The sequence below is a fragment of the Pseudophryne corroboree genome, chromosome 6, assembly GCF_028390025.1.
Source record: "Pseudophryne corroboree isolate aPseCor3 chromosome 6, aPseCor3.hap2, whole genome shotgun sequence".
Taxonomy (NCBI): domain Eukaryota; kingdom Metazoa; phylum Chordata; class Amphibia; order Anura; family Myobatrachidae; genus Pseudophryne; species Pseudophryne corroboree.
Window position 1 is genome coordinate 465,168,754 of NC_086449.1, and position 23,497 is coordinate 465,192,250.

Genomic DNA, 23,497 nt, shown 5'->3' on the forward strand with positions numbered 1-23,497 from the left:
TGAATAAAGATGAATGATAAAAATAGTAAAAATAAAAAAGTGTGAAAAATAAAATAATTTCTACAATACGGTAAGTTTTCCAAAGAGTGTCCTCAGGTCATCAGTTTGTAGTCCAAATGTCCACAGCAGATATGCAAGAAAATAAAAACATAAAATCCAATGTGTGCTATTGTCTGAAAAAATCTATTTCGTGGTGTCCAGAAATGGAACCCTGGTGTATGAATAAACTTGATAGAAGAAAGGATAGGGTTTTACCACCAATCCAAATACAGAATAGAGCGTACCGAAACTCACATAGCAAGAAATTAGGGAATTGCATATAAAGGTATCTTTTCTGAAAATATCACAATTGTTCATATAGGCACAGCGTACCCCACTCATGTGTCAGATGTGATCTTTCTGCATATAAAGGTATCTTTTAAATGAAAAGCCAATTCAGTTGATTGAAAAATAAAAATTGTTCACTTTATTTAATAAAAAATTAGGGAATAAAATGATGGGCAAGATGGGCAAGGGTGACACTTAAGGGTGCCTACCAGGGCATTGGGAGAAGATAAAACAAAATCTCCAATACAAGGGTGTACCTTATCAGTGAAACAGGTGACAAAACTTGCATAAAAGAACAAAGATAGTGTCCAATCTCAGCTTGCACCAACGCTGTTTCGACCAAATAGGTCTTTTTCAAGGTGTGCATCCTTGCACTTTTTTATTTTTACTATTTTTATCATTCATCTTTATTCATATTGTCTTCCAATTGTCGCCTTTGATCATTTCTCTTTCATCCATATTTGTAACAGGTGTCTTATGTCGTTTGCGGTATTGTTATATAGATTACATTATTTTTATAGATATACAACTGAAATGCAGTTTGAGGATAGCACCAGATTGCTGAAAATTGTGGGCCAGGATTGCTAAGGAAATAGCAGAAGTCTAAAGTAGATGGTATCCTGGAAAATCATTAATATTTTTTCATTGGTACACCATTGACCCCCATCCATTTGATGAGTATTACTGCCATATAAGGAAGAAACCCCCAAACCATCTAAGAAAAATGACATTAAGAAAGTAACTGTATTAAGATATTTCAGCAATAAGACATAACATGTCATCCCTTTTAATTTTCAGTTAAGATCCCCTATTAATTCCACTGACTGTTGTTAAATGATTGCATCAGGAGGCGTCTATTACAAGTAGACACCTCGTGCTGCAGTAGTGATCAAACCTGTGTACTAGGACACAGCATTGGATCACTGTGACACCATCCGGTGGCTTGTGGCACCCATGGTGACGCACAAGCCGCTCATCACAGAAGCCAGGAAATCTCCATCCAGTAACATAGATCCCTGGCCCTAAATGGCATCAATCTGACAATCAATGACAGTCTGATGCAGGGCTGCTTGCTACGTTGGAGGAGCCATTCATGCATGTACAGAACGAGCCCTGCATCTTCACAAAGTATCGAACATTGGTACTTTGAGGCATACGCTGCAATAAAGACCGGACGTGAATGAGTTCCAATGCCAGAGATATACACTATCCTGATTATATGCAATGTTTAAGGTAAAAAGATATCAGCATTTCAAAGTTCTGCATAAACCACTTTGTGTTGGTGCTTCTTGTCTTGAAATATCGTTATTTTTTTTATTTTATTTTTTATGGAACAGATCGTAGGAAGTTCCCTAACTGTTATTCTATGTTACATAGAATTTGATGAGTAGAGATCATAGACATGTTATCCATTATCCATTTATGTTCAATTCTTAAAATGCTTGGATAAAGCAAAGCAAAAATAAATAGAGCACATTTATGAAAAGAACTGTAATGCTACATAACTGAGTAAACTGTTTTAGTCTAGTTTTAACAATGACAATGAAAATTTAAACATTTTTTAAACTGAAGGGGGTACACACGTAGAGATGTGTGCTTAAATTCTAATCAATCTGACTAGATTGTTTAGAAAGGAAGCACACATCTCTCCTTGTGTATGCCCCATAGCGAAAGCGATGCGTGGCCCATGCGTCGCTATCGCTGACTCTAGATTGGCCAGCATGCAGGCACAATCTAGTTAGATTGCTCACATCACTGCTGGGTGAAGTGAGCGCCCCCCCCCTCCCCCTACGTCCCCCCAACCCCCTTGCTCAGCACCAGGTTGGACTGGTCCACAGGTTTACATGGGAAACACCCAGTGGGGCCCACTGTTGGGGGGGGGGGGGGGGGGGCATCTCCTCCTCTAGGGATCAGGTTCCAGACTGCACTTGACTTATACATTAAACATATGTTACCTTATACCTCACAGGACTATGGTGTATTCTCTACAGTGCATTTCTGTTATTATTCTGGCATATTATCATGTATACACTAGCAGTAATGACTACATATATTTATCAAGGGGCCCAGATCATGCACTTTCTAATGGTAAGGCAAACCAATGTGGTTGGCCACACTCCCTTTGGAGACTGGTCACACCCATAAAACTGGGCCTCCACCACTGCATTCCCTGGTGGGCCCTTCATTCCCCAGTCCGACACTGCTCAGCACACATTTCGCTGTGTGCCGAACGGAAGGAGATATGTGTGCTGAGCGTTCTGTGCTAGATTGCTCAGCTCACATGGATACGTGTGTACCCCCCTTAATACTATAGATTCTGTTGGAATAAGTGGAGTACATTATACATTCAAATTATAACCAAGCTAATTTTATCTTACAATTCTGAGACTTACTAAAGGTACCAGTATGTAGGAATGGCAATGTTCCAAGTTAGAGTAAATAAAATACAGAAGGGTTAATACCATGTAATCTGACGCCGTTTTAGAACTGATGCAACATTTTTATAAGAATGTAATTTATCCAGACGTTTTCTGACTACATTATAATGTCTTGTTGCCGGATTCTCTGAATGTGCCCCCATTTCATATAACAAGTGTCTACAGCATGGCATGGTTTACCATTAAGCACTTTTGTTGTTTATGTTGGAACACAGCTGAAAAATAATCCAATGATTTATTCTGATAACAAAAAGGCCTGGCTTGTAACCAACTGAATCTACTTTATTCCACTCATCAGCAAAAAAAAGATATTTTCTTAGAAGTAAATCACTAGTCAAATAAACACCCATTATTTCATTATTTAGATACTAGATGACTCCCAATTAATTTTTTCATAGACTCTAATCATTTTATTATAGAGTCAAATAATAATAATTACAGCAACAACAACTAAACTAACACTAATTATGTTTACTTTTGTGTATGGAAAATTCTGTGACAGTTGTTGATGAAATAGCAATGCAGTTGCTTGCCAAGACAGTTTCTTATAGTGAGTTAATATTGTTGAACATAATAGTTTCTGCTCACAGCACAGCTGTTAGGTTTCAGCTCCTGGGCTTTGTTTGGGCTGCCTGCCCATCATACCTGCCAGGACCTAAGCGCTTGCCTCAAGATTTTAAAGCTAGATCAATTCTTAGGGGGTAATTCTAATCTGATCGCTGCTGTGCGTTTTCGCACAGCGGGCGATCAGATCCGAACTGTGCATGCGTATGCACTGCAATGCGCTGGTGCATCGGACGGCTATAACAGGCTTCGCCGCTCAGCGACCGGATGGTGCGAAGGATCCATTCACACGGGTGCTCGCAAGGTGATTGACAGGAAGAGGCTGTTTGTGGGTGGCAACTGACCGTTTTCAGGGAGTGTCCGGAAAAACACAGGTGGGCTCAAGCGTTTTCAGGGAGGGTGTCTGACATCAGCTCCGTCCCCCGAACAGCAGAATTCATTTGCACTGGCAGAGTAAGTCCTGGGCTGTGCAGAGACTGCACAAACTCATTTTGTGCAGCTCTGCTACACATGCGATCACACACTTGCACAGCAAAAATACACCCCTGTAGGTGACTATCTGATCGCAGGGCAGCAAAAAACGCAGCCCAGCAATCAGATCTGAATTAGACCCCTAGTCTTTGCAAAGCTTTAAGGGCAGTGTAGTGTTGTGGCTGTATAGATTGACATGTGTATTGCTGAAGTGGATGCAGTGAAGGGGCTACAATTAGCTGTAATCCACTTTTTTTTACTACATAGGAAAATATGTTCCCCTCTTTGCTGAATCACTTGACTGACACTTTGCCATTTACATTTAAACAGACCTATTTTTCATCTTAGAAGAAAATGCCTTGAAATAATCACAGCGCCGTTAATAAATATCACTTTTGATCGTAAATGTCTCTGTTTGAGTGTCCTTATTTCTGAAAAAATATTTAAGATACCTCAAAGTCTATAGTTCCAGATTGTAAAGAAGCTGTTTATTTACTCAATTAGAAGCCACATATGTTCTATTGTTTTTGAGTAACGTTCTCATTTAAACTTTCAATTAGCAACATATGGCTATATTTCCTATAGCCTTATTCAAAGAAATAGTTCATATCTCCAAATCTCATGCACAATTCTTTAAAAATTTATTAAAAAGTCCAAAAATTAAAAGTAAAGACACAGAACACTTTACCGGTTGTTCAGCAGGTTAAAATGGGTTACACAGATCGGTATTTGAATAGCAGGAGTATATCTCCACCGGATCTCCAGGACGCAAGAAATTATATGCTGGTATTCCCCCTCTATTCCGGATTTAGCTACCAGAAGATCTCCATTACGGGGTTACTTCTCTTACCGTCCGTCCCTCGAACTCCATCCCGGTGTTAACTCCTCCTTAACCGCTGTGCCGCCCGTACTAGATGTTAGCGCATCTCCTACTCCCGGTGCTCTCTTCAGTTGGTTATCGTGACCGAACCACCTATGCACCACCGACGCGTTTCTACATATTTTTCAGTATGCACACATACAGTATATGAGCAGTGGTTATACATTGTCATTGAAAATGTAACTCAGATGTCATTTTTACTACATTAAAATACTATTTTTTGTCTTTGTTGCAGACTCAACCAGCAAGTGAAACTAGATACAGAAATAAAAAGGACCACATGATGTGCAAAGCGATGTGTTTGTGCATTGCTTATTCATCTACAATCGGCGGACTGACCACCATAACTGGAACATCAACTAACTTGATTTTTGCTGAACAGTTTCAAACGTGAGCACAGTTTCCATCGCTTGCATTGCTTTGCAGAATTCAGACAAACAGTGCTTGGTTAAAACATAATTATTTGAATGATTAGAATCACCATGCCTTGTACTAAATATTATTCATTTATTGAAATAGCACACACATATTCGGCAGCCCTGTAAAAACAATATTTGCATATTCACACCAGTCCCTACCCAAGTAGAGCTTACAATCTATATTCACTACTGGATTGGGTACGATATCCTGGTGCTAACCATCCCGACATTCACAGTCTTGGCAGCAGAATCCTGATGGATTTTGGTGAGTATTCTAACCTTAACCCCAACCCTAACACTAACCCTAATCCACCTTTCCCACAGCCTAACCCTAACCATCCACTTTGGCAGCCTTATCGTAACCGTCCCCTCCCGCAGCCTAACCTTAGCCCTCCCTCTCCACTAGTGCCTAAACCTAACTATAACCATAATACTACTCACCATCGAGATTTGTTGGTACTTTGACCAGGATTGTGACTTTCTGGATGGTGAACGCCTATATCCTGACTACTGTATATCCCTTCCCTACCACATGGACACACACACATATACACCTTTGTTCATTTTTGTAAGAAGCCAATTAACCTATCAGTTTGGATTGTGGAAGAATACTGGAGTACTGGAGTTCCTTTACTGTATGTAAATATTGGAATGAGATTCCTTGTACATTGTATAGCTGTCAGAACTATTATATGTATTACACATTGGGCGTGGTTCGGATTTGTATGCAAACCCGATAGTTTATATATAAATCCAATGTTTGCGGGTCTACGCAGATCCATTCTGTATATATGCAGAACAGTTTCTGCGATATTGCTTGGGGCCCCCCTTAGCCACAGCATGATTGACATGCTGTGGCATCTGGGGGGCAGCGACAGGGTCCGTTTTACAAATCAGGGGTGTGTCACCACCGTTTTGTAAGCATGCAGAGCCTAGGGTCTGAGTTGTTGGATGCAGACTTCTCGGATCTGGCTGATTGAATCCTATGTCCAGTCTGAGTATGCTTCCGCTTACACAGACGGTTTAGGGTCTGCAATCATTGTGACTCTTTGTGATGGTCATGATGGTCTTCAGAAACAGCACTCAGTTCACACATATGCACATATCTCCTACAGAAGCCTCCTGCTGCATTTGAATTCATGAGTATGGTATTGTGCCTCTTCCCTGCAGCTGTGCAATACCTTACAAATCAGAAGCAGCCTCAATATATGTTAGTCTGTGAATTCTGTGAAAGAGTAATATTTCAGTTGCACCTTTCTCCAAGAAGCTTCAGCTGAACTTCCTTTACAGGAGACCAGAGCCGATTGGTGGTTCCCAGATAGCCCTGCATTTGCAGATGGTTTATTTGGTGTGTAATAGTAGCCCAATACTAGTGAATTATAGGAAATGGCTGTGCTTTAGGGTTGGAGAAATCCTGGGGCAGCAGAAAGCTGGGAGTCGCAGGCACTACACTTCCACTGTATGAACTATGAACTGCTGATCATCAAGTCTATTGTGGCATGTAATATAGCCATTCAAATGCTATGTAATGTTTTAAATTGAGTTAAATACATAACTTGCATTTATATAGATGAAAAAAAACCTTGTGGTTGTTACCATGGAACATGAACACAAAGGAATAGGTGAAAGCCCAATGGATATTCTAGGGTGTATAGTGGTTCAGGTGCCTCATTTATTTGTTAGTTATCTTTTATAACTAGAACCCTTAAATCTGTATATTAAATTGATAATCGAGAACAAATTCTAGTGGATTCGTATGAGTGACTAATATCTCAATGTGTCTCTTTAATAACCATGCTTCATATTGTTAATCAGCTGCTACACAGAAATACATCTTTCTGATTTGTATGGCTTTTTCATATTTGATTTTAGGCGCTACCCTAACTGCACAGAGATTAATTTTGGAACTTGGTTTCTACTCTGCATTCCAATCACCATCATTCTGATGCTGCTTTCATGGATATGGATCCAGTGGCTGTTCCTAGGCTTCAAGTAAGGGCACCATTTCCATCCCTGTTCAATGTGTTGTCACTTATTCTGTAGTCCTCCTCATAATCATTTGTGCCTCCTGTCCTAACAATTTCCGTTGACTCTATTGTATTACTTATTGAATTGGATAATAGCCTTCAAACTGTTTAAAGATGATCCTAGACCTTCCATTACTATTACTTCAGCAACAACTGTTTACAGTGTATTTTTTTTTCTCAAAGAGTCACATGGTAAAGAGAATTTAGGGGGGAAGGGGGGGGGGGTTTAACTGAGCAGTGACACGAGTGGAGAAATAAGCCAGTGGAGAAGTTGCCCATGTATAATATTATAGTATGCAAATTATAAATATTACTTCAATGCTTATTGGTTGCCAGTGGGCAACTTCTCCACTGGCTCACTTCTCTGCTATTTTCACTGCTTGTAGTACATCTCCCCCTAAGACTGCAAATGACAAAAAATACAAGACTGCATTTGCACACACTTGGACTCTTTACATTTCTTGCCAGTGTTAGTTATAAATGAGACATTCACATTACCCTATTAATACACAATATGAAATAATGTAGTGTTATGTATAGCAAGAGTATGATGACAGTGATATTAATAAATGAAACAGTGATATAAAATGTAACATTGTGAATAAATCTACAGTACTTAACCATGCTCTAAATGCTTAAATGTAATTATTGAAATTCAAGACATTCTATTATGAAATCATTTTGTTTGTTTGGAGTGAATTATGTTATAATTACACAGTTGAACAAAAATGCAATATTCACATACTTATTTTCTGTAATACCTACTGTATTGTAATTACCTTATAATAATGACCTTTCGTATTTACCAGCTAATCTGCTGAAAACATTTATTGTGGAAAAATACAAGCTGCCACATATTACATGGTATGCTGCACCTACAATTACTCTGCACACACCTTCTGCTCTGCATTAATCACTTACCACTGCATAATGCCGAAAGTGACTTGAGATTTACATTGCTAGTTCAGATGAGAGAAGTGAGAATTAAAAACATGTAGTATATATTTTCTACATTTTATAGTATATATTAATGTTCTCTGGTAATATCAAAGAAGTTGTATTCTTGTGAATTGACATTAAAATGGAGTGTAAAAAGAGAAATGGAGAAGTTGCCCATAGTAACTAGCTTAAACCTATCAGTTTCTAGAAAGTATTTGATAAATGCTACCTCAATGCTTTGTGGCTGCTATGGGGAACTTCTCCACTTCTCCCTCTTCACTGCTTCATACACTGCTCTTCACTGCTTCATACATCTTCCCTATAATACTTTAGGACAAAGCAATATACAGTAAGTATTTCAAGTTTATTGGTTTGGGGAAACAATCCATGAAGCAGAAAATCAATCAAATAAAAAAGTCATAATTGAAATCAATGAAATCAAAGTGGTACAGTATGTGTGTCATATCCGTAATCAACATGAGATATGCCATATAGATTAAACAGGTAGGGTTTGAGAAGCTGGCGGTTGAGATGCTAGTAGTCAGAATACCAACCGCGGCATCCTGAAAATCAGAATCCCGACAGTGTAAGGTAAGTATACTTATCTTCCCCCCACAGCACCCTAACTCTCCCTTCCAGCAGCCTAAACCTAACCCTACCACCCCACAGCCTAACCATAACCCTCCCTGGTGGTGCCTAAACCTAATCCCCTCCCTACAGCCTAAACCTACCCCCCTCCCTCCCGGGCCACAGCCTAACTAGCTCTCCCCACACAGCCTAAACCTAACCCTAACTTCCCTGTGCAATTTATCTCTCCGGCATCCCGGTGAATGCTCGTTCGGGATCTGGCACCTGTCCGGTGACCTTTTCTGCAGTGCTGGTGTCGGTTTCCGAGTAGTGTCGGGATTCTGGCACTGGTATTCTGACAGCCAGGATCCCGACCGCCTGGATCCTGACCGGATCCCAGATTATACATACATTTTTGGCACAGCCTAAAGGCAGCCAAACAGCAGTAGCTTGCTTAGTGATCTGATACTGCCTGTTAATTGGTCAACTATGATTTATTTGTAGCAAAATTATTTTTTATAGTGCCAGAATATTTCATTGTACTTTAGAATTGGGAACAAAACAATAATAAAATAAGGTACAGGGTAATAACAGAGAGCCAAAGAGGTAGGGAAAGCGAAAGTGAAAATGCATTCACTGGATTCATATTTACCTTATTTAAATAATTGCATCAATTTGAATGTAGACAGCAGATACCACTGTAAAGACAGGGATTAAAACTACTGTACTAATAAGAGCCCAATAATTGTTTTGCAGTGCTTATAAACATTGGAACATACAGTAACATGAGACAAAAGGTAGGGGATATAGACATAGCCCTATATGAACTGTATAAAATGTCACTCTCACTGCTGTCTCACAAACAATTGGCAAAATAATAAAACTGGGAAAGTGTGTGGTATCCCACACCAGAAATATGGAGTCCAAACATATTTCAAATCTACTTGCCTAGACCCTTATAGCCTGTTTAGTAAGATTATAGTGAGTAAGGGTCTTTAATAGTGCGCTACCCATGTAGTAAGTAAGGGTCTTTAATAGGGCGCTACCTATGTAGTTCAAAAAACATATATGAAGGGAAAGCAGAGAGAGCACAGTGAGCTGCTTTGTCAAGGTGCACATAGGTCAACATTCATTAAAAGCCTGTTATGACTAATAGACTCCCCTATTACAGACTCTAAAACCGGGCATCCCGACACTTGAGTGCTGGTGCACGAGGGGAAGGCTGACATTAGCATTTGCATATTGTCCCTCCCACTTACCGATGGCCAATGATATTGTGGACGTAGCAGTGTCCACCTCTAAATCAGGTCCTCGCTGTATCTTCACAATGATAGAAATACTAATTTATTAAAATAAAGATTCATATAATTGCACATAAAGTATTGCATATATAGCAAAAAGACACTAATTTAAACATGTACTCTAACACTGATATACCTATGCTACATAAAAAAAATCAATCAGTATGCAGGGCCCTATTCAGTATGCGTTACATCTGAGATGCGATCACATACTCCCGAATATATGCCAAGTGTGCAAGTGCAGGCCCCACTCAGGGGCGGCAATGCAGCTTTGTTTTGGCGTGATGCAAAAAACAGGGGCGGGTATGGGCCATTTTCAGGGCAGCTGCGTGATGTCACACGCAGCTGCTGCGAAGGAGAAAATGGTGGTGTCCAAACTGCCTTTGCAATTAAATTGTGATTGCATCACTGGCGTCCATTAGCATGCTGGGCAGCCTTACCCTGTGCTGGACGGCCCCCAACATACGAGTGATAGCAGTTGCAGTTTTGCTAATTTAGCTAAATGAGGGCCACTGTACACAGCAATATCATATAAAGCTGTCCATTATTTGTATAAATATCTCAGATTAATAGGTATCTTCAGAGAATGTTCTCATGTAGTCAATTTAAGCTGTCAATATACAGTATGATGCGGTCAAGATGCCGGCTGTCGAGATACCGGCAGTCGAAATAAGGACACCGGAATCCCGACACCCTTCAGAATCCCGACATCAGAACTCCAAATGGATTGGGATTCCAACACCGGAATCCCGACAGCCGCCATCCCGACCGTAAGTATCCATGCGGTCTTAGGTTTAGGGCCGGGGGAAGGGGTCTAGGTTTAGGCATCAGCCAGGGGTGTTAGGGTTAGGCTGCATGGAGGAAGTCAGGGTTAGGCAGTGGGGTGGGCTAGGGTAAGGCACCCCTGGGGAAGGTTAGGGTTAGGCTGCAGGGGGAGGAAGGGTTAGGATTAGGCATTTCCGTAAGGGGGGTTCGGGTTAGGCACTAAAGGGTGGGTTTAGGGTTAAGCTGCGGGAAGGGTGGGCTCGGGTTAGAGGGTTTGGGAGAGGGGAGAACACCCCTTGCTCACCTCTGTTGTTCTTCTCCTCAGCAGGATCCCGGAGTCGGTATTACGACCGCCAGGATCCCCTGCGCCAGCAATTTGTACTGATCCCCTTGTAACAGCAGTGCCTAATAAATGCTTAGAAGAATACTAGCAATCCCATAAGATCCAATTTCTTTTCAAGATTCTACTACTGTATAATGTAAATTTGATTCAGGAACACCTTGTCCACTTGTATAATTCTAGACCTTAAATTTCAATTGATATAGTTCCATAAAGTACCAATTTGATATACCTTAGTCTACTATTTGAAAACCATTTACATTATTTCAAATATGTTCATCTTTCATTTAAGTTTTAGAGAAATGTTTAAATGTGGCAAAGAAAAGACAGAACGAGAAAAAGCCTCAGCAAAGGTCATCATGGATGAATACAAAAGTCTTGGCCCTGTAAGGTAATTAACCACCACCTTTTTTTAAATAATTATAATCTTGGTGAAAGAAGAAACATATCAACATATACAGTAATTGTTCATAACATAAATGCTCTGTTGTAGCTATCAAGAGATCATGACCTTCATCCTTTTTCTTATAATGGCTCTGCTATGGTTTACAAGAGATCCTGGTTTTATTCCTGGTTGGTCTTCACTGTTTCCTCAGTAAGTATTATACTTTTTTGTACATTAAAGCTCATTTATAAACTGCAAAACATTCAAACCCGAACTGCTTCTTTATTTACACCTATTGCATGGTGAACATCTACATCCCAGTCCTTAGATCAGACCCTGCTAATCAATCTGTGCAGGTCTGTGTATCCAACTGAAACACCTAAGCTAGAAAGAGTGACTTGTCATGTGCTCATTTCAGACAACTTTTTTTTTTTAATTAAAACTTTTTATGTCTCTCCACAAATGTAACTTTGTATTGTCCTAATTTATGTTGTTTTCTTCCTTTTGGAAGTCAGGAGACATGGAGGTAAATTTACTAAGATGGGAGTTCTATTTAAGGTGGTATGTTGCCCATAGCAACCAATCATATTCTTTTTCTCATTTATCTAGCACCTTCTAGAATATAATACCTGGAATCTGATTGGTTGCTATGGACAACATCCCATCTTAAATAGAACTCCTATCTTAGTACATTTACCCCCTTAAGACTGGGCTATGTATAAACCTGTGTCAGTTTTGTTTGTTGTAAAATGCTTATTACATTGATTGAAGCACATATTTCCTGCAGAGGTCCAACTGGAAGGTGAAAATACAACCTAGTTACAATAAATTATTGGGTCTAGAAAATGTGGAACCCCTCAAACATTTTGCTGTGTACTCCATAAAGTTCTAGCCAGCCATCGTATCAAGGCCCATACACACTAGATGATATTGTGAACTATATTGCTCATTTTGGGCTTTATGAGCAATATAGTTCACAATATAGTCCAGTGTGTATGCATTGGACGATGCGATACTCCGCACCCGTCGTCAGCTAGGGTTTCTGTTATCTGAACTTGCAGTTCAATTTCGCCTATATCGTTCATGTAAAAGTGTATTTCATTCAATGTGTACGCAGTTAATGATAAACGATGGACGATATGAACGATATTCATCATAATAGCCACCATGTAATGCCAGACCATTATTTAATTAGCCTCCATTAGTGTCCCAGATGATACTAGCAATATCGTTCATCATTCATATCGTATGAAAAATCGTTCAGTGTGTATGCACAATATCTTTCATCAAGTATGCTTGGAAGCTCAAGGGAAATTGTTCACCAATATCGTTCATCGTTTATATAGTTTAGTGTGTATGGGCCTTTACATTGATTATAGCATTCACAACACATTATAAGTAACCAAATCCATACTAGAAGCTGGAATTAAAGTGATGAAAATACATTTTATTTGTTGGCCAGTAATAAAAAAAAAAAAATTCAAGGCCAAAAATTTCCTGTGGCAAATCTGTGAATCCTGGAACTGTGTTTCAGGCCAAGTGATAACTACGAAGGAGACAGGTACAAGCTAATTTAAGTATAAGCTGGCCACACATCTAAAGATTATCTTTCCAACCAGTTGGAACGAAAGTCCGGTAATGTGTGGGAGCACGTCAATTGGCTGTCAGTTCATATTAAAATAGTTAATAGCATTTGTGAATTCGCCCCAGAGCCCATTTAAAGTTTCTGTTTTATGATGTTTTCTTGCTATGATAGTTTTGCAGTGCTGGTCAAGTGTAATTTGTTAATTACCTGAATTTGCAGATACCGTGGCTATGCCACTGATTCCACAGCTGCTTTGATTGTGGGACTTCTTTTCTTCATCATCCCTGCATATCCATGTAAACAAAAAACTGCTGGAAAAATCAGTTGAGTATACTTTGTAAAAGTTCTCAATAAACATATTTAGTGAAAATTGCTGTCTTTCAATGCGTGTGCTACTGTTACACCATTATACACAGCATGGGTATTTTATGTAAATTATATCATTTGTACAAATTTCCAAAGGAAATTAAGAAGAAAAGGTGGTGATTATCTGCTGTAAAGGTATTGTTGTTAATGTTTTTTCCAACAATTTCTCTGAAAAAAATAGATAAATTTTGTTCAAACTTTAACCAGTATTTCAGTTTACGCATAGTTTAAAAAGAACCTTTGAACTTTTTTGCAGTTCATTTAGTGCCTTATGCAGTCACAAATGCTAAAATATTTCAGTATCAAATTGAAATTTTTTTAACATTTTGAACACTGCAAATTTTTGTCTCAAGCCTGAATTGAGTCTTGCTGCAACTAGGGGACAGAGCTCGGTCCTGGATTATGCAGGTTTAAATGCCCTGTTACCCAGTAGTTGTATACCTCCACCCACAAGTTGTGTTCAAATCTGTGTCACCCATAGCTGTGTATTTTTTTTTCAACTACTCAAAATTAATTTTTAATCTAGTTTGCATGAAAATAAAAGACCTAAAAGAAATGTAAAATGCATTGGTTTTTACAGTATATTTAAAATAAACACCATATTTTCATAGCATCCTTTGATTATGAGCCACTCATCACATGGAAAGAATTTCAGGCCTGCATGCCTTGGGATATTGGTATTCTCGTTGGTGGAGGATTTGCACTGGCAGAAGGATGTGAGGTAATGAAACCAATAATGGCAGTGCATGATTATAGCATAACCTCCAAATTTGGAATTTTTGAAGTTGGGACAGAAGGTAAAATGAAAACAGACAGCTTATCATGGGGACATGGCAAAGTTACAGTGGTACATGGACATTCATAACACCACTCCCTGAAATCATTAATTCATTGAGTGGAACGTCCCTCTCAACTAGGGATTAAAATAGAATTACCTGTATGTTCAATGGATTGGTTTCAATGGTCAATGGGTAATCCTGCAATTGCGCTGTCCACTTCCTCAGGCATCTTTTTATGTTATGCTTTATTATTGTTCTAATTTCTTATTGTATTAATCACTTGCCTGGCATGGTTGCATCATATGCGACCACACAAGCAAGTGCTTTATCTGATCTGATGGCAAACGATGCAACCAGTCAGATACACAGTGTGTGCGGCTGCAGGATGAGAAATTTCCTGCTGCTGCCAGTCCCTCTGCTTCCCTGCAACATCCCCAAGTGTCTGCCGTGCTGATGATCAGTCAGCATGGCAGGATTCCCCACCCGGCTGCTGCTGACATTAGCAGCTGCTGGGGAAATGTAAATTACCCCCCCTCCCCCCCCCCCCAGCCACACCATCCCCCAGTGTGTACCTGGTTTCCGCCACTGGGAAAATGAACGTCACAATGGTTGCGATGTTACCAGTGTTCCTAATGTTCTGATGTTTGAAAAAATTGATTTTTCACTTATATAGAAAAAATACTTTTTTATTTTTTGATAATCATTTTGGATAAGTTTAAATACATGCTCTTTACCTAATTCATTCATACGCAAAAATTATTTCTGAGCTGTTTTGGGGTAAAAATTGTCTATATGTCTAAAAGTGTTATCTTTTAGTAGAATTAAATTGCTATTTTTACTATTATTATACTGTAAAGTGTTTAGAGTATGTTATATTGATCTTCTGGTACTAATTATTTGCACCATCACCATGTGAGTCCGTTATCGGAACACATTAGTCCAGAACCCACCAGTGTATATTTATTTATGATTTACTCATTGTAAAAACAGTAGTTGTTACTGATATTGGGGCTGATTTTGTTACAGACTCCCATTAGTTATGACACTCCCATCACACTCCCATCATTCTTCCACAAGTCAGGGCGGTTCTGTGCACTCGCATTCCAGTTGCTACCCTGAAACTTCCAATTTCATGGAAAGACAGATCTGACTCACAATATGAAATGATACAAAAATCTATAAAATCACAAATGTACATGTGCTGTATGTAAAATGGGTTTAGTATGAAATAACTAAAATCCTGACGGTCAAAATACAGCCAAGAATTGACCGACGGTCAAAATCCCAACAAGGTCAAAATTCCGACATTTAAAATGTCAACAGGTCAAAAAAGTCGACATGGGTTTTTCTTTTTTTTTGGGTGTATGTTGTCATAGGTCGACATGGACACCGTATAAGTGTACCATGCCCCCTCGCATGGTTCGCTGCACTCACCATGCTTTGGACTCGGTGCCTCGCTGCACTCAGCACACTATTATATTCCCCCTCCAAGTCCACCGGGATGGTAAAGTATGAACAAGTCAGTTTCAAAGAAAAAAATCATGTAAAACGCATGTCGACTTTTTGACTTGTCCACATTTTAAATGTCGGTCTTGTCGGTCTTCTGACCTTGTCGGTATTTTGACCGTCGGTCATTGGTTGTCGGTATTTTAACCGTCGGAATTTTGATTGTATGTAAATTGTCCGCATACCATGTAAAAGCTCTCCATATGGGTCCATGAACAGAGATCCGTCTGACTCAAAAACAGCCCCACTGTATTGGAGTACTAACAACAGGACAAGGATAATAAAATATAATTATTCAATAAAGGGCATTTTATACGTTGATGCCTTCACACTGATTCATACTCTACATTCTGTGGATTCTCTCACACTAATTCAAACAAAGATGCTCTCACCCTTATTCCTACGTAAATCCCTCACCCTTATTTCTACAAAGATGTTTACAGGGGATGGTATCGGGATCCCGGCGCTTGGGATGTCGATTGTCAGAATACTGATAGCAATATCCCAATGCGCAGAATCCCCAAACCTGCTAGGTGAGTATTCTAACCCTGCCCCTATACCACCCTAACCCTTACCCTCCTTACCCCGTAGCCTAACCCTAAAACCTGCAGACTAACCCTAAGCCTCCCCGCTTAGTGCCTAACCCTACCCCCCCACAGCCTGCCTAACCCTAACCTTCCACCCCCTGCATCCTAACCCATACCTCCCCTATGCTGCCTAAACCTAAACCCCCTCTCTGGCATGTATTTTACTTTTGTTTTACGTGTTAGGCAAAATGTTTGTTTCATACATATATAATGTATGAGATGGTAAGTTTTTAACTTTGTTAGAAAACAACACAAAAAGTGTTGTAATAAGGTGGCTACACACTTTTTTTTATCAGCTTAACAGCCATTTCTACGTGGCTTAATAAATAGATCCCTAAATATTTGGGTTTTGTTCTGTTGGAAACTGGTGTTTTAATGGGAGGCACAAAAGAAATTCGGGTCAAAAAGTACTCTTTAAATGCATAAAAATACTGTTCATAACACCTGATTCAGAGTTGTACGAAATGCTGATATTTACGTAGATGAGCGATTAAACTGTTGCACTGTGCACGCACCAAGGTTCCCTAGTGAGGTACAGTACTACAGTATGAAGGACTGCATTGCATCAGTTTGTATTTGCTGTATATATAGATGATATTTACAATACCTGACACATATATGGTTTACTTTACACTTTCAAAGAGCACCATTATTATAGTTCATAGAAATCACATCAGAAGAACTGAAAGCGTATGTCTTCTGTACAGGTCTCTGGACTTTCTCAGTGGATAGGGAGCAAGATGACTCCTCTTGGCTCGCTCCCTATATGGGTAGTGGTTCTCATTGCATGTATAATTGTTACCTCAGTGACGGAGGTTGCCAGCAATCCTGCAACAATCACAATTTTCTTACCAATATTAGCACCACTGGTGAGTACAAACAAAAATATGTTATAAAAATAATTGGAAAACTACAATATTGCATTTATTTAAATGTCAATTTAAAAAAGTTAATTATTTGCTTATATAGAAAAGTTTTTATTTACTTTCACAACTTTATATATGGAAAAGTTTATATTCCATTACAGAAGTTGAGATACTATAGGAATCATTCTTATTTTTTACTCCAATAAATAACCCACTTTGTCACTTAATTCAACAAAACTTTGCAAGCGTGGGTTACCAATTCTGCCTGATTTTGAATATGCGATTTCCCTTGAACTCCCTCAGTACCCAGAAGTACCGATATTGTGTATACACATGCTGAGATATTGACTGTATGCGATTTTGACTATACTATACTTTGTACTGGATAGTCTCAAAAACAAAATTGCCTTGCTTGCACAGTCTATTTTTCTTGCAATACTGATCCTGCGGGACCTCAGATCGGTATCGCAAGCTGTGTACACACGGTGCAATTTGCACTAACTTTCCTTACGATTCTGACTATATAGTCAAAATCATAGGGTTACAATGCACCTTAAGTCGTCTCTGCCATCAAAAAGTAGATAGAGGATGGCTACATATTTATTCAATTTTTTTACGTATTCCTTTGTTGACGATAAAGTTCACTAATTGACTACCATCATTATCTAATAAAGACTGTTTTTTATTCATGACGTTTAGTTCTACTCTTAATGGCAATGTTTCTTTTTTCTCCAATCTCACATAGGCTGAAGCAATATTTGTGAATCCACTTTATATACTTATCCCCACTACTCTATGCACTTCTTTTGCCTTCCTACTTCCTGTAGCAAATCCACCAAATGCTATTGTATTTTCCTATGGTCATCTACAAGTTATGGACATGGTAAGTGGATATATTTCAGTGCTGTACATTGATATTAGTATGTCATATAATGTTCTTATCTGTGGCAAGTGTATACAAATGTTAATAAACAGTCTATAGCAAGGGTACAGTTATATAAGAAACATTTTATATAGACATCTCAGTATGATTTGTGTGGCCATAAGGATAAGGACGATCATACTGGATTTCCTTAACTGAGATCCAAACCTTATTTTGTGCTTGTTTTGCTGTTCCCCTGACATTAGGCTCTTAGGGGTCTATTCATGAAACAGTGAAAAGAGTGGAGAAGTGAGCCAGTGGAGAAGTTGCCCATGGCAACCAATCAGCATTGACGTAAAATGTATAATTTGCATACTATACAATTGTACAGAGCAGCTGATTGGTTGCCATGGGCAACTTCTCCACTCGCTCACTTCTCCACACTTTTCACTGCTTCGTGAATAGATCCCTTAGTGCCCAGTTTTCCCATAACGGTTATCATTTTTGCCTTTGGCTAACTGCAACAAGCCTAGAGTTAGCGGGGGTGATTTCTTATACAGTGTCACTCCTGATTTTGGCAAATAAAAGGAAACAAAGGATGTTTTATGTGGAGTAAGCAAACATCATGATATAGGGATACCCCAAAAAAGATATGTCCACCTTTTCTAAATTAAATGTTCACACATTTTAATACTAAAGGGATGTTTAACTCTAAGGTGCCCATACACTAAATGATGCAATCTCATTAAACGATTTCCCTTGGACTCCCCAGCAGTTCTTGACAAACGATTTAGTACAATACACAAAAGATAGATCTAAAGATCCTGCAAAAGATCTAGAAGTGGCCACATCCATGAGCATGCTGTCATTAATGATAGCTTCAGATCTACCCTGCAGCAGGGAAGATCAGAAGCTCCGACCAACGACCAGTGGGACCATGCATCGTTATCATTCATAGACACTGACAATATGCACTAGTATGGACGATTTTTCAGTCCTATCCATTGGAAACGGCCAAATCGCTCATAATATCGTCTAGTGTATGGGCACCTTTAGTCATCATGTCCTGCCTAGGAGTTTACTGTCAGATGGTCTAATTCATGTTTGTACGCAATGGCTGATGTTCTTGCAATGGAGAGATTATCAGCAGACTGTGCATGTGCTGTGATCACAATGCACATGCGTCAAGCTGCCGCTGAGATCTCGCTGGCAATGAGGATTTCATTGAGAAATGATTGACAGGAAGTGACCATTTTGTGTTAACGGGGAGTGATTGGAGAAACACAGGCGTGTAATGGGCGTTTTTGAGGTGTGTATCTGCCGTCAGCTGCAAGCTCGTAAGTGCAAAAACATGGCGCCTGTGTCGCTACTGTTATGTCTAGTCTGCATAGCCATAGACCAACCCTTAACCTACATGTTTTTGTATATAAACTACAAATGTGTATGCAATTGCAAATGAGTTTGTGATGGCTCCTGGGGCATCTCTTTTAATTCCTGGGCGACAGCGTCACTTGCTAACATTAGCAGCTCTGTAGATTAGAAAATCGCAATTCCATTTGTGCACAAACATGAATTAGACCCGGAGTCCCTTAGTCCTGCCGCTAGACTAAGGCACAGAAAAAATCTTAATTGCTGAAAATTCCTCATTCACATATAATGACACCTTTGCTTTGCTAGACCCTGTCAGTTACCTCTGACTACAAAATCCCGCCATTGTCATTTCTTTCTTTCTTTCTTTCTTTCTTACAACAAGTTCTGGGTTCCCAAAACAACACAAATACAGTATACATATGCTGTGAAACACTAGCATAAGGGAAGGCTATTCCTATTCAATTTTAAGGATGTTCAATATAAGTATATAGTGAAGAATACAAATTAATATTGCTTGTTTCAGCACATTCAGTTTTGGGTCATTCAGATTTGGCTCTTCAGTTAAGGCAAATAAGTATTTCACAAATCAACATGTGAACATCACTAAGAAGTCTTTCATAAAAAACAAAAAGCAGTTTATGTGTATAATAAACAATAGCCATTGTAAGCATTTTCTTCCTTTCTTTGTGTTCTGCCATATGCAGGGCTGTCTTAACAGTATTGATGGCCCTGGGCAAAGCAATGCTCTTGGACTCCTACACACCCATTCATGGGAACCAATAAAAAATCATAACCTTCCCCTCCTACTGTCTTGCGCAATCTCTCCACATGCTTCCATACAGTGAATAGCTGTCAGAACTCTGAGTGGTAGCAAACTCCAATCATCCACCAATCAACATGCTGATAGTCATTCACTGTCCGGCTGCAAACTGGGAGGTAGGTAGAGAATGCTGCTTGGCTGCTCTGATTGTGTGACCAACATCTGCCTATGTTTGAAGGCCCTTAAAATTGTGGGGCCCTAGGCAGCTGCCCAGGATGCCTATACATTAAGATGGTCCTGCACATATGTGAATAATATTAGAAATTAGTATTTATTACTTTTTAGATGGCTTTAAGATACATTGTAATTTTTCTGTGTTTTCTCCTAGGTAAAAGCCGGTTTAGGTATTAACATACTAGGAGTTATGGTGGTAATGCTTTGTATATCAACATGGGCAATTCCAATGTTCAGTCTTCAAACATATCCACACTGGGCTCCTAACATTGTACCTACAAACAGCACAATACCTTTTACTATGAATATTACTGCAGGACTATGAAACAACTCATTAACACATTAACTTGAGAATAAGTACTATCATCTCATCCCAAATGGTAACTCATATTTGTATGACTTGGTTGTCTCAATGTCCAAAAACAGCCTTGAAGGCCTCATTTTCTACCGGAACATTCTTTACAAGATCTGATTAGGTTCCTTTAGGTGGCCTGAAGGCTCCCTGGCATGTTGATTCTATTTACCAACCTCCTTTTTTGTCTAATGTTGTCCTGCTCATTAACATGTATTTGTAACATTATATTTAAACATAGTACAGAGTATGGTATGGTATGTACATTTCGTACTTCACTGTGCAATTTTATAGTCAGGTTCCTAGGACTGTAAGCATCAAATACACATGTGCCTCCCCTGATTTGTTTAGTCTACCTCAAGAAATATATTCTTCATTGGCAATCCTATAATTGACCATAAATTGCAGTATTACAATGGCATAGTAAAAATGGATCAGATAAAGGGGGGGAGTTTTTTTTTAAGGCCAGTAAAGCTGACCATTCATGCTAAATCTGGCCTTAACATCTGATGAATAGTCTAACTTGATTCTTTATGCAATCTGGAACCGTGACTAATTTCTATATAAACAATATGGCTGAATTTAAGTTTTTTGGTTAAGTTTATTAGGTATATTCTAATGGGATTGTATCGATAGTCCAGTAGTTGAAATCCCCATGGTCAGACATTCATAATCCCTAACCTTCAAAATCCCTTCCCGTTTCGCAACCCCCTCCGCAGTCTATCCTGAGCCCTCCCCCTAGTGCTTAACTCTAAACATAATCACAGTATAATCATCAGGATCTATCGGGATTCAGACCATTGGGTTGCCACTGTCTGCATTCTGATCGTTGGGATTTCAAATAACGGGATTCTGACTGAAACCCATTGTAATTATACAGCAAAGTCCTTATGATGTAATAATGCATCATGTTTCCATTTGATCTGACCATTTTTGAGAATTTTTTGTTTCAAAATGCAACACAATGTGTGATATTTTTAAACATTTATAATTTTATTTATAGAATGGATTGTTCATTACAAAACATTAAAAATGACTGTGCACTTTACCTTCCTCTAGCATGGTGGATCTAAGCTTGCCTCTCACCTGTCCAATCAGGTGTGGGGAAAAAAAAAGGTTTGCTTTATCCCATACCTGATGAGACATGATAGAGAAAAATACAGATGACCTAAGTATGCAAATCTTTATTGACCTCATTTCATCTATCTATCTATCTATCTATCTATCTAGCAATATCAGAACTGTACATAGGCGTGGTCGAGCGGTGCTGCCCCTCAGTGTGCAAGGCCTAGGGTGCAGCCCCAATGCTGCCCTATGGCTCATGTATTTGGCATGATGGATGCCTGTAATTACACTATGCAGCCTAGAAAGTTAGAGCCTGGACGTCCGTAGTATGCTCCTGTCTCTTCCTAGTCCCGGCGGCAAGCCACCACAAGGTTGTCCACTTAGGACGCTCAACTTCTCCCTGGTCCCAATGGCCCTAACCCCTAGTTGCGACATTATGATGTTACATGTTTGGAGGCAGCACCGTGCCCATTTTCATCCTGCTATGGCCCTCGTCTATTTATATTTCTATCTACAGTACATTACAGTACTTTAAAGATCAATTAAAGAAAATTGGTACTCTGTGCTGCACATACTATGTAAATACAGTATGACAAGCAGTACATTTCTTGACTGAGGGTGTAAATCCAAAAGAAATTTCATTTTTTAAATAATAAGATAAAAATGTATTTCCTATCACGTTCCCCTTGATTCAAAGATAGTTTAAATGTATATTCATGTGTTTTACAATGTAAAAGAAAGCACTCAATTTCACAATTCATTCAAACACATTTTTATATTAAAGTTGTTTAAAGGATTTAAGCACAGAGTAAACATACTATAATACAGGAGGTTTAAGCCACTATCTGCAAGTACCACTAACAGTCCATATATTTAGAATATCTGTTTGTGGATGCAGGTGTGATAATTAGTGACCTGGTGAAATAGAGATACTCTCCTGTACATGATTAAAGAGATCCTTAACACATGGCCTGCTAATGGTACTTAAGGGTTAGGGTTAAGAACCCCTGCTCTAGTAAATTGCCTGTACTACAATTTAATTTACATATTTTTGCAAATCTTTATTCATGAGTTTAAAACACTAGAATTATATTTATTGTATATTATCAAAACTGGAATAATTGTATTATGTTGTTTTAGATTTTCTATGAAACACTTTAACATTAGAATAAGCCTTTATCATGTTCAACATCTTAAACTTTGCTTTATACATATTATATAAAGAGATGTGCTTTGAAACTGTTATAAAATAAAATGTAAATAGTATATATTTTATTTTGTTTCCTAGTTTGGTAGCAAACACTACCAATGATGTAGTTTTATGTTTTTAACCTTATTTTTTTTTTACTTTACAAAAGCATACAGTATGGCTCATGCAAGCATTTACTATACTGTATTCAAGTACAAATAAAATCACATAAAGCAAACAGTAGCAATAACATTAGCAACATTGCATTTATTTCAACATCTTTGTATGTTTTTAGTAGTTTGGCTTAAAACTTTGAAAAGTATACAACTACTAATTTCTGTAAATTGATTTATAGTTGAAATAAAAACACAAAAAATAAAAATCTTCTCAAAGACACTTAGAGTGTGAAATGTGGTATTGATTTTTTTTCTATATGTAGACCTTAAATTGCTTGATATTATTTTGTATGTTATAGAATTTTCTGTAAAGTAGAAACTTAAAATATTATAACATAAATAGTGTATTTAACTACTTGTATTTCTTTTCTCTTTT

At 38.6% G+C, this 23,497-nt stretch overlaps 1 protein-coding gene across 1 annotated transcript in view; it reads left to right on the top strand.

Annotated features, from left to right (window-relative positions):
- SLC13A1 (solute carrier family 13 member 1) overlaps positions 1–22,925 on the top strand; it is a 124,366-nt gene extending 101,441 nt beyond the window's left edge. The window contains exons 9-17 of the mRNA XM_063927181.1: positions 4,916–5,070; positions 6,972–7,091; positions 11,331–11,429; positions 11,532–11,633; positions 13,228–13,331; positions 13,986–14,095; positions 16,954–17,115; positions 17,858–17,995; positions 20,494–22,925. Coding sequence (XP_063783251.1) covers positions 4,916–5,070; positions 6,972–7,091; positions 11,331–11,429; positions 11,532–11,633; positions 13,228–13,331; positions 13,986–14,095; positions 16,954–17,115; positions 17,858–17,995; positions 20,494–20,664 — 1,161 coding nt within the window. The 3' untranslated portion in view covers positions 20,665–22,925. The remainder of the gene's footprint in view (positions 1–4,915; positions 5,071–6,971; positions 7,092–11,330; positions 11,430–11,531; positions 11,634–13,227; positions 13,332–13,985; positions 14,096–16,953; positions 17,116–17,857; positions 17,996–20,493) is intronic.
- The last annotated feature ends 572 nt before the right edge of the window (positions 22,926–23,497 follow it).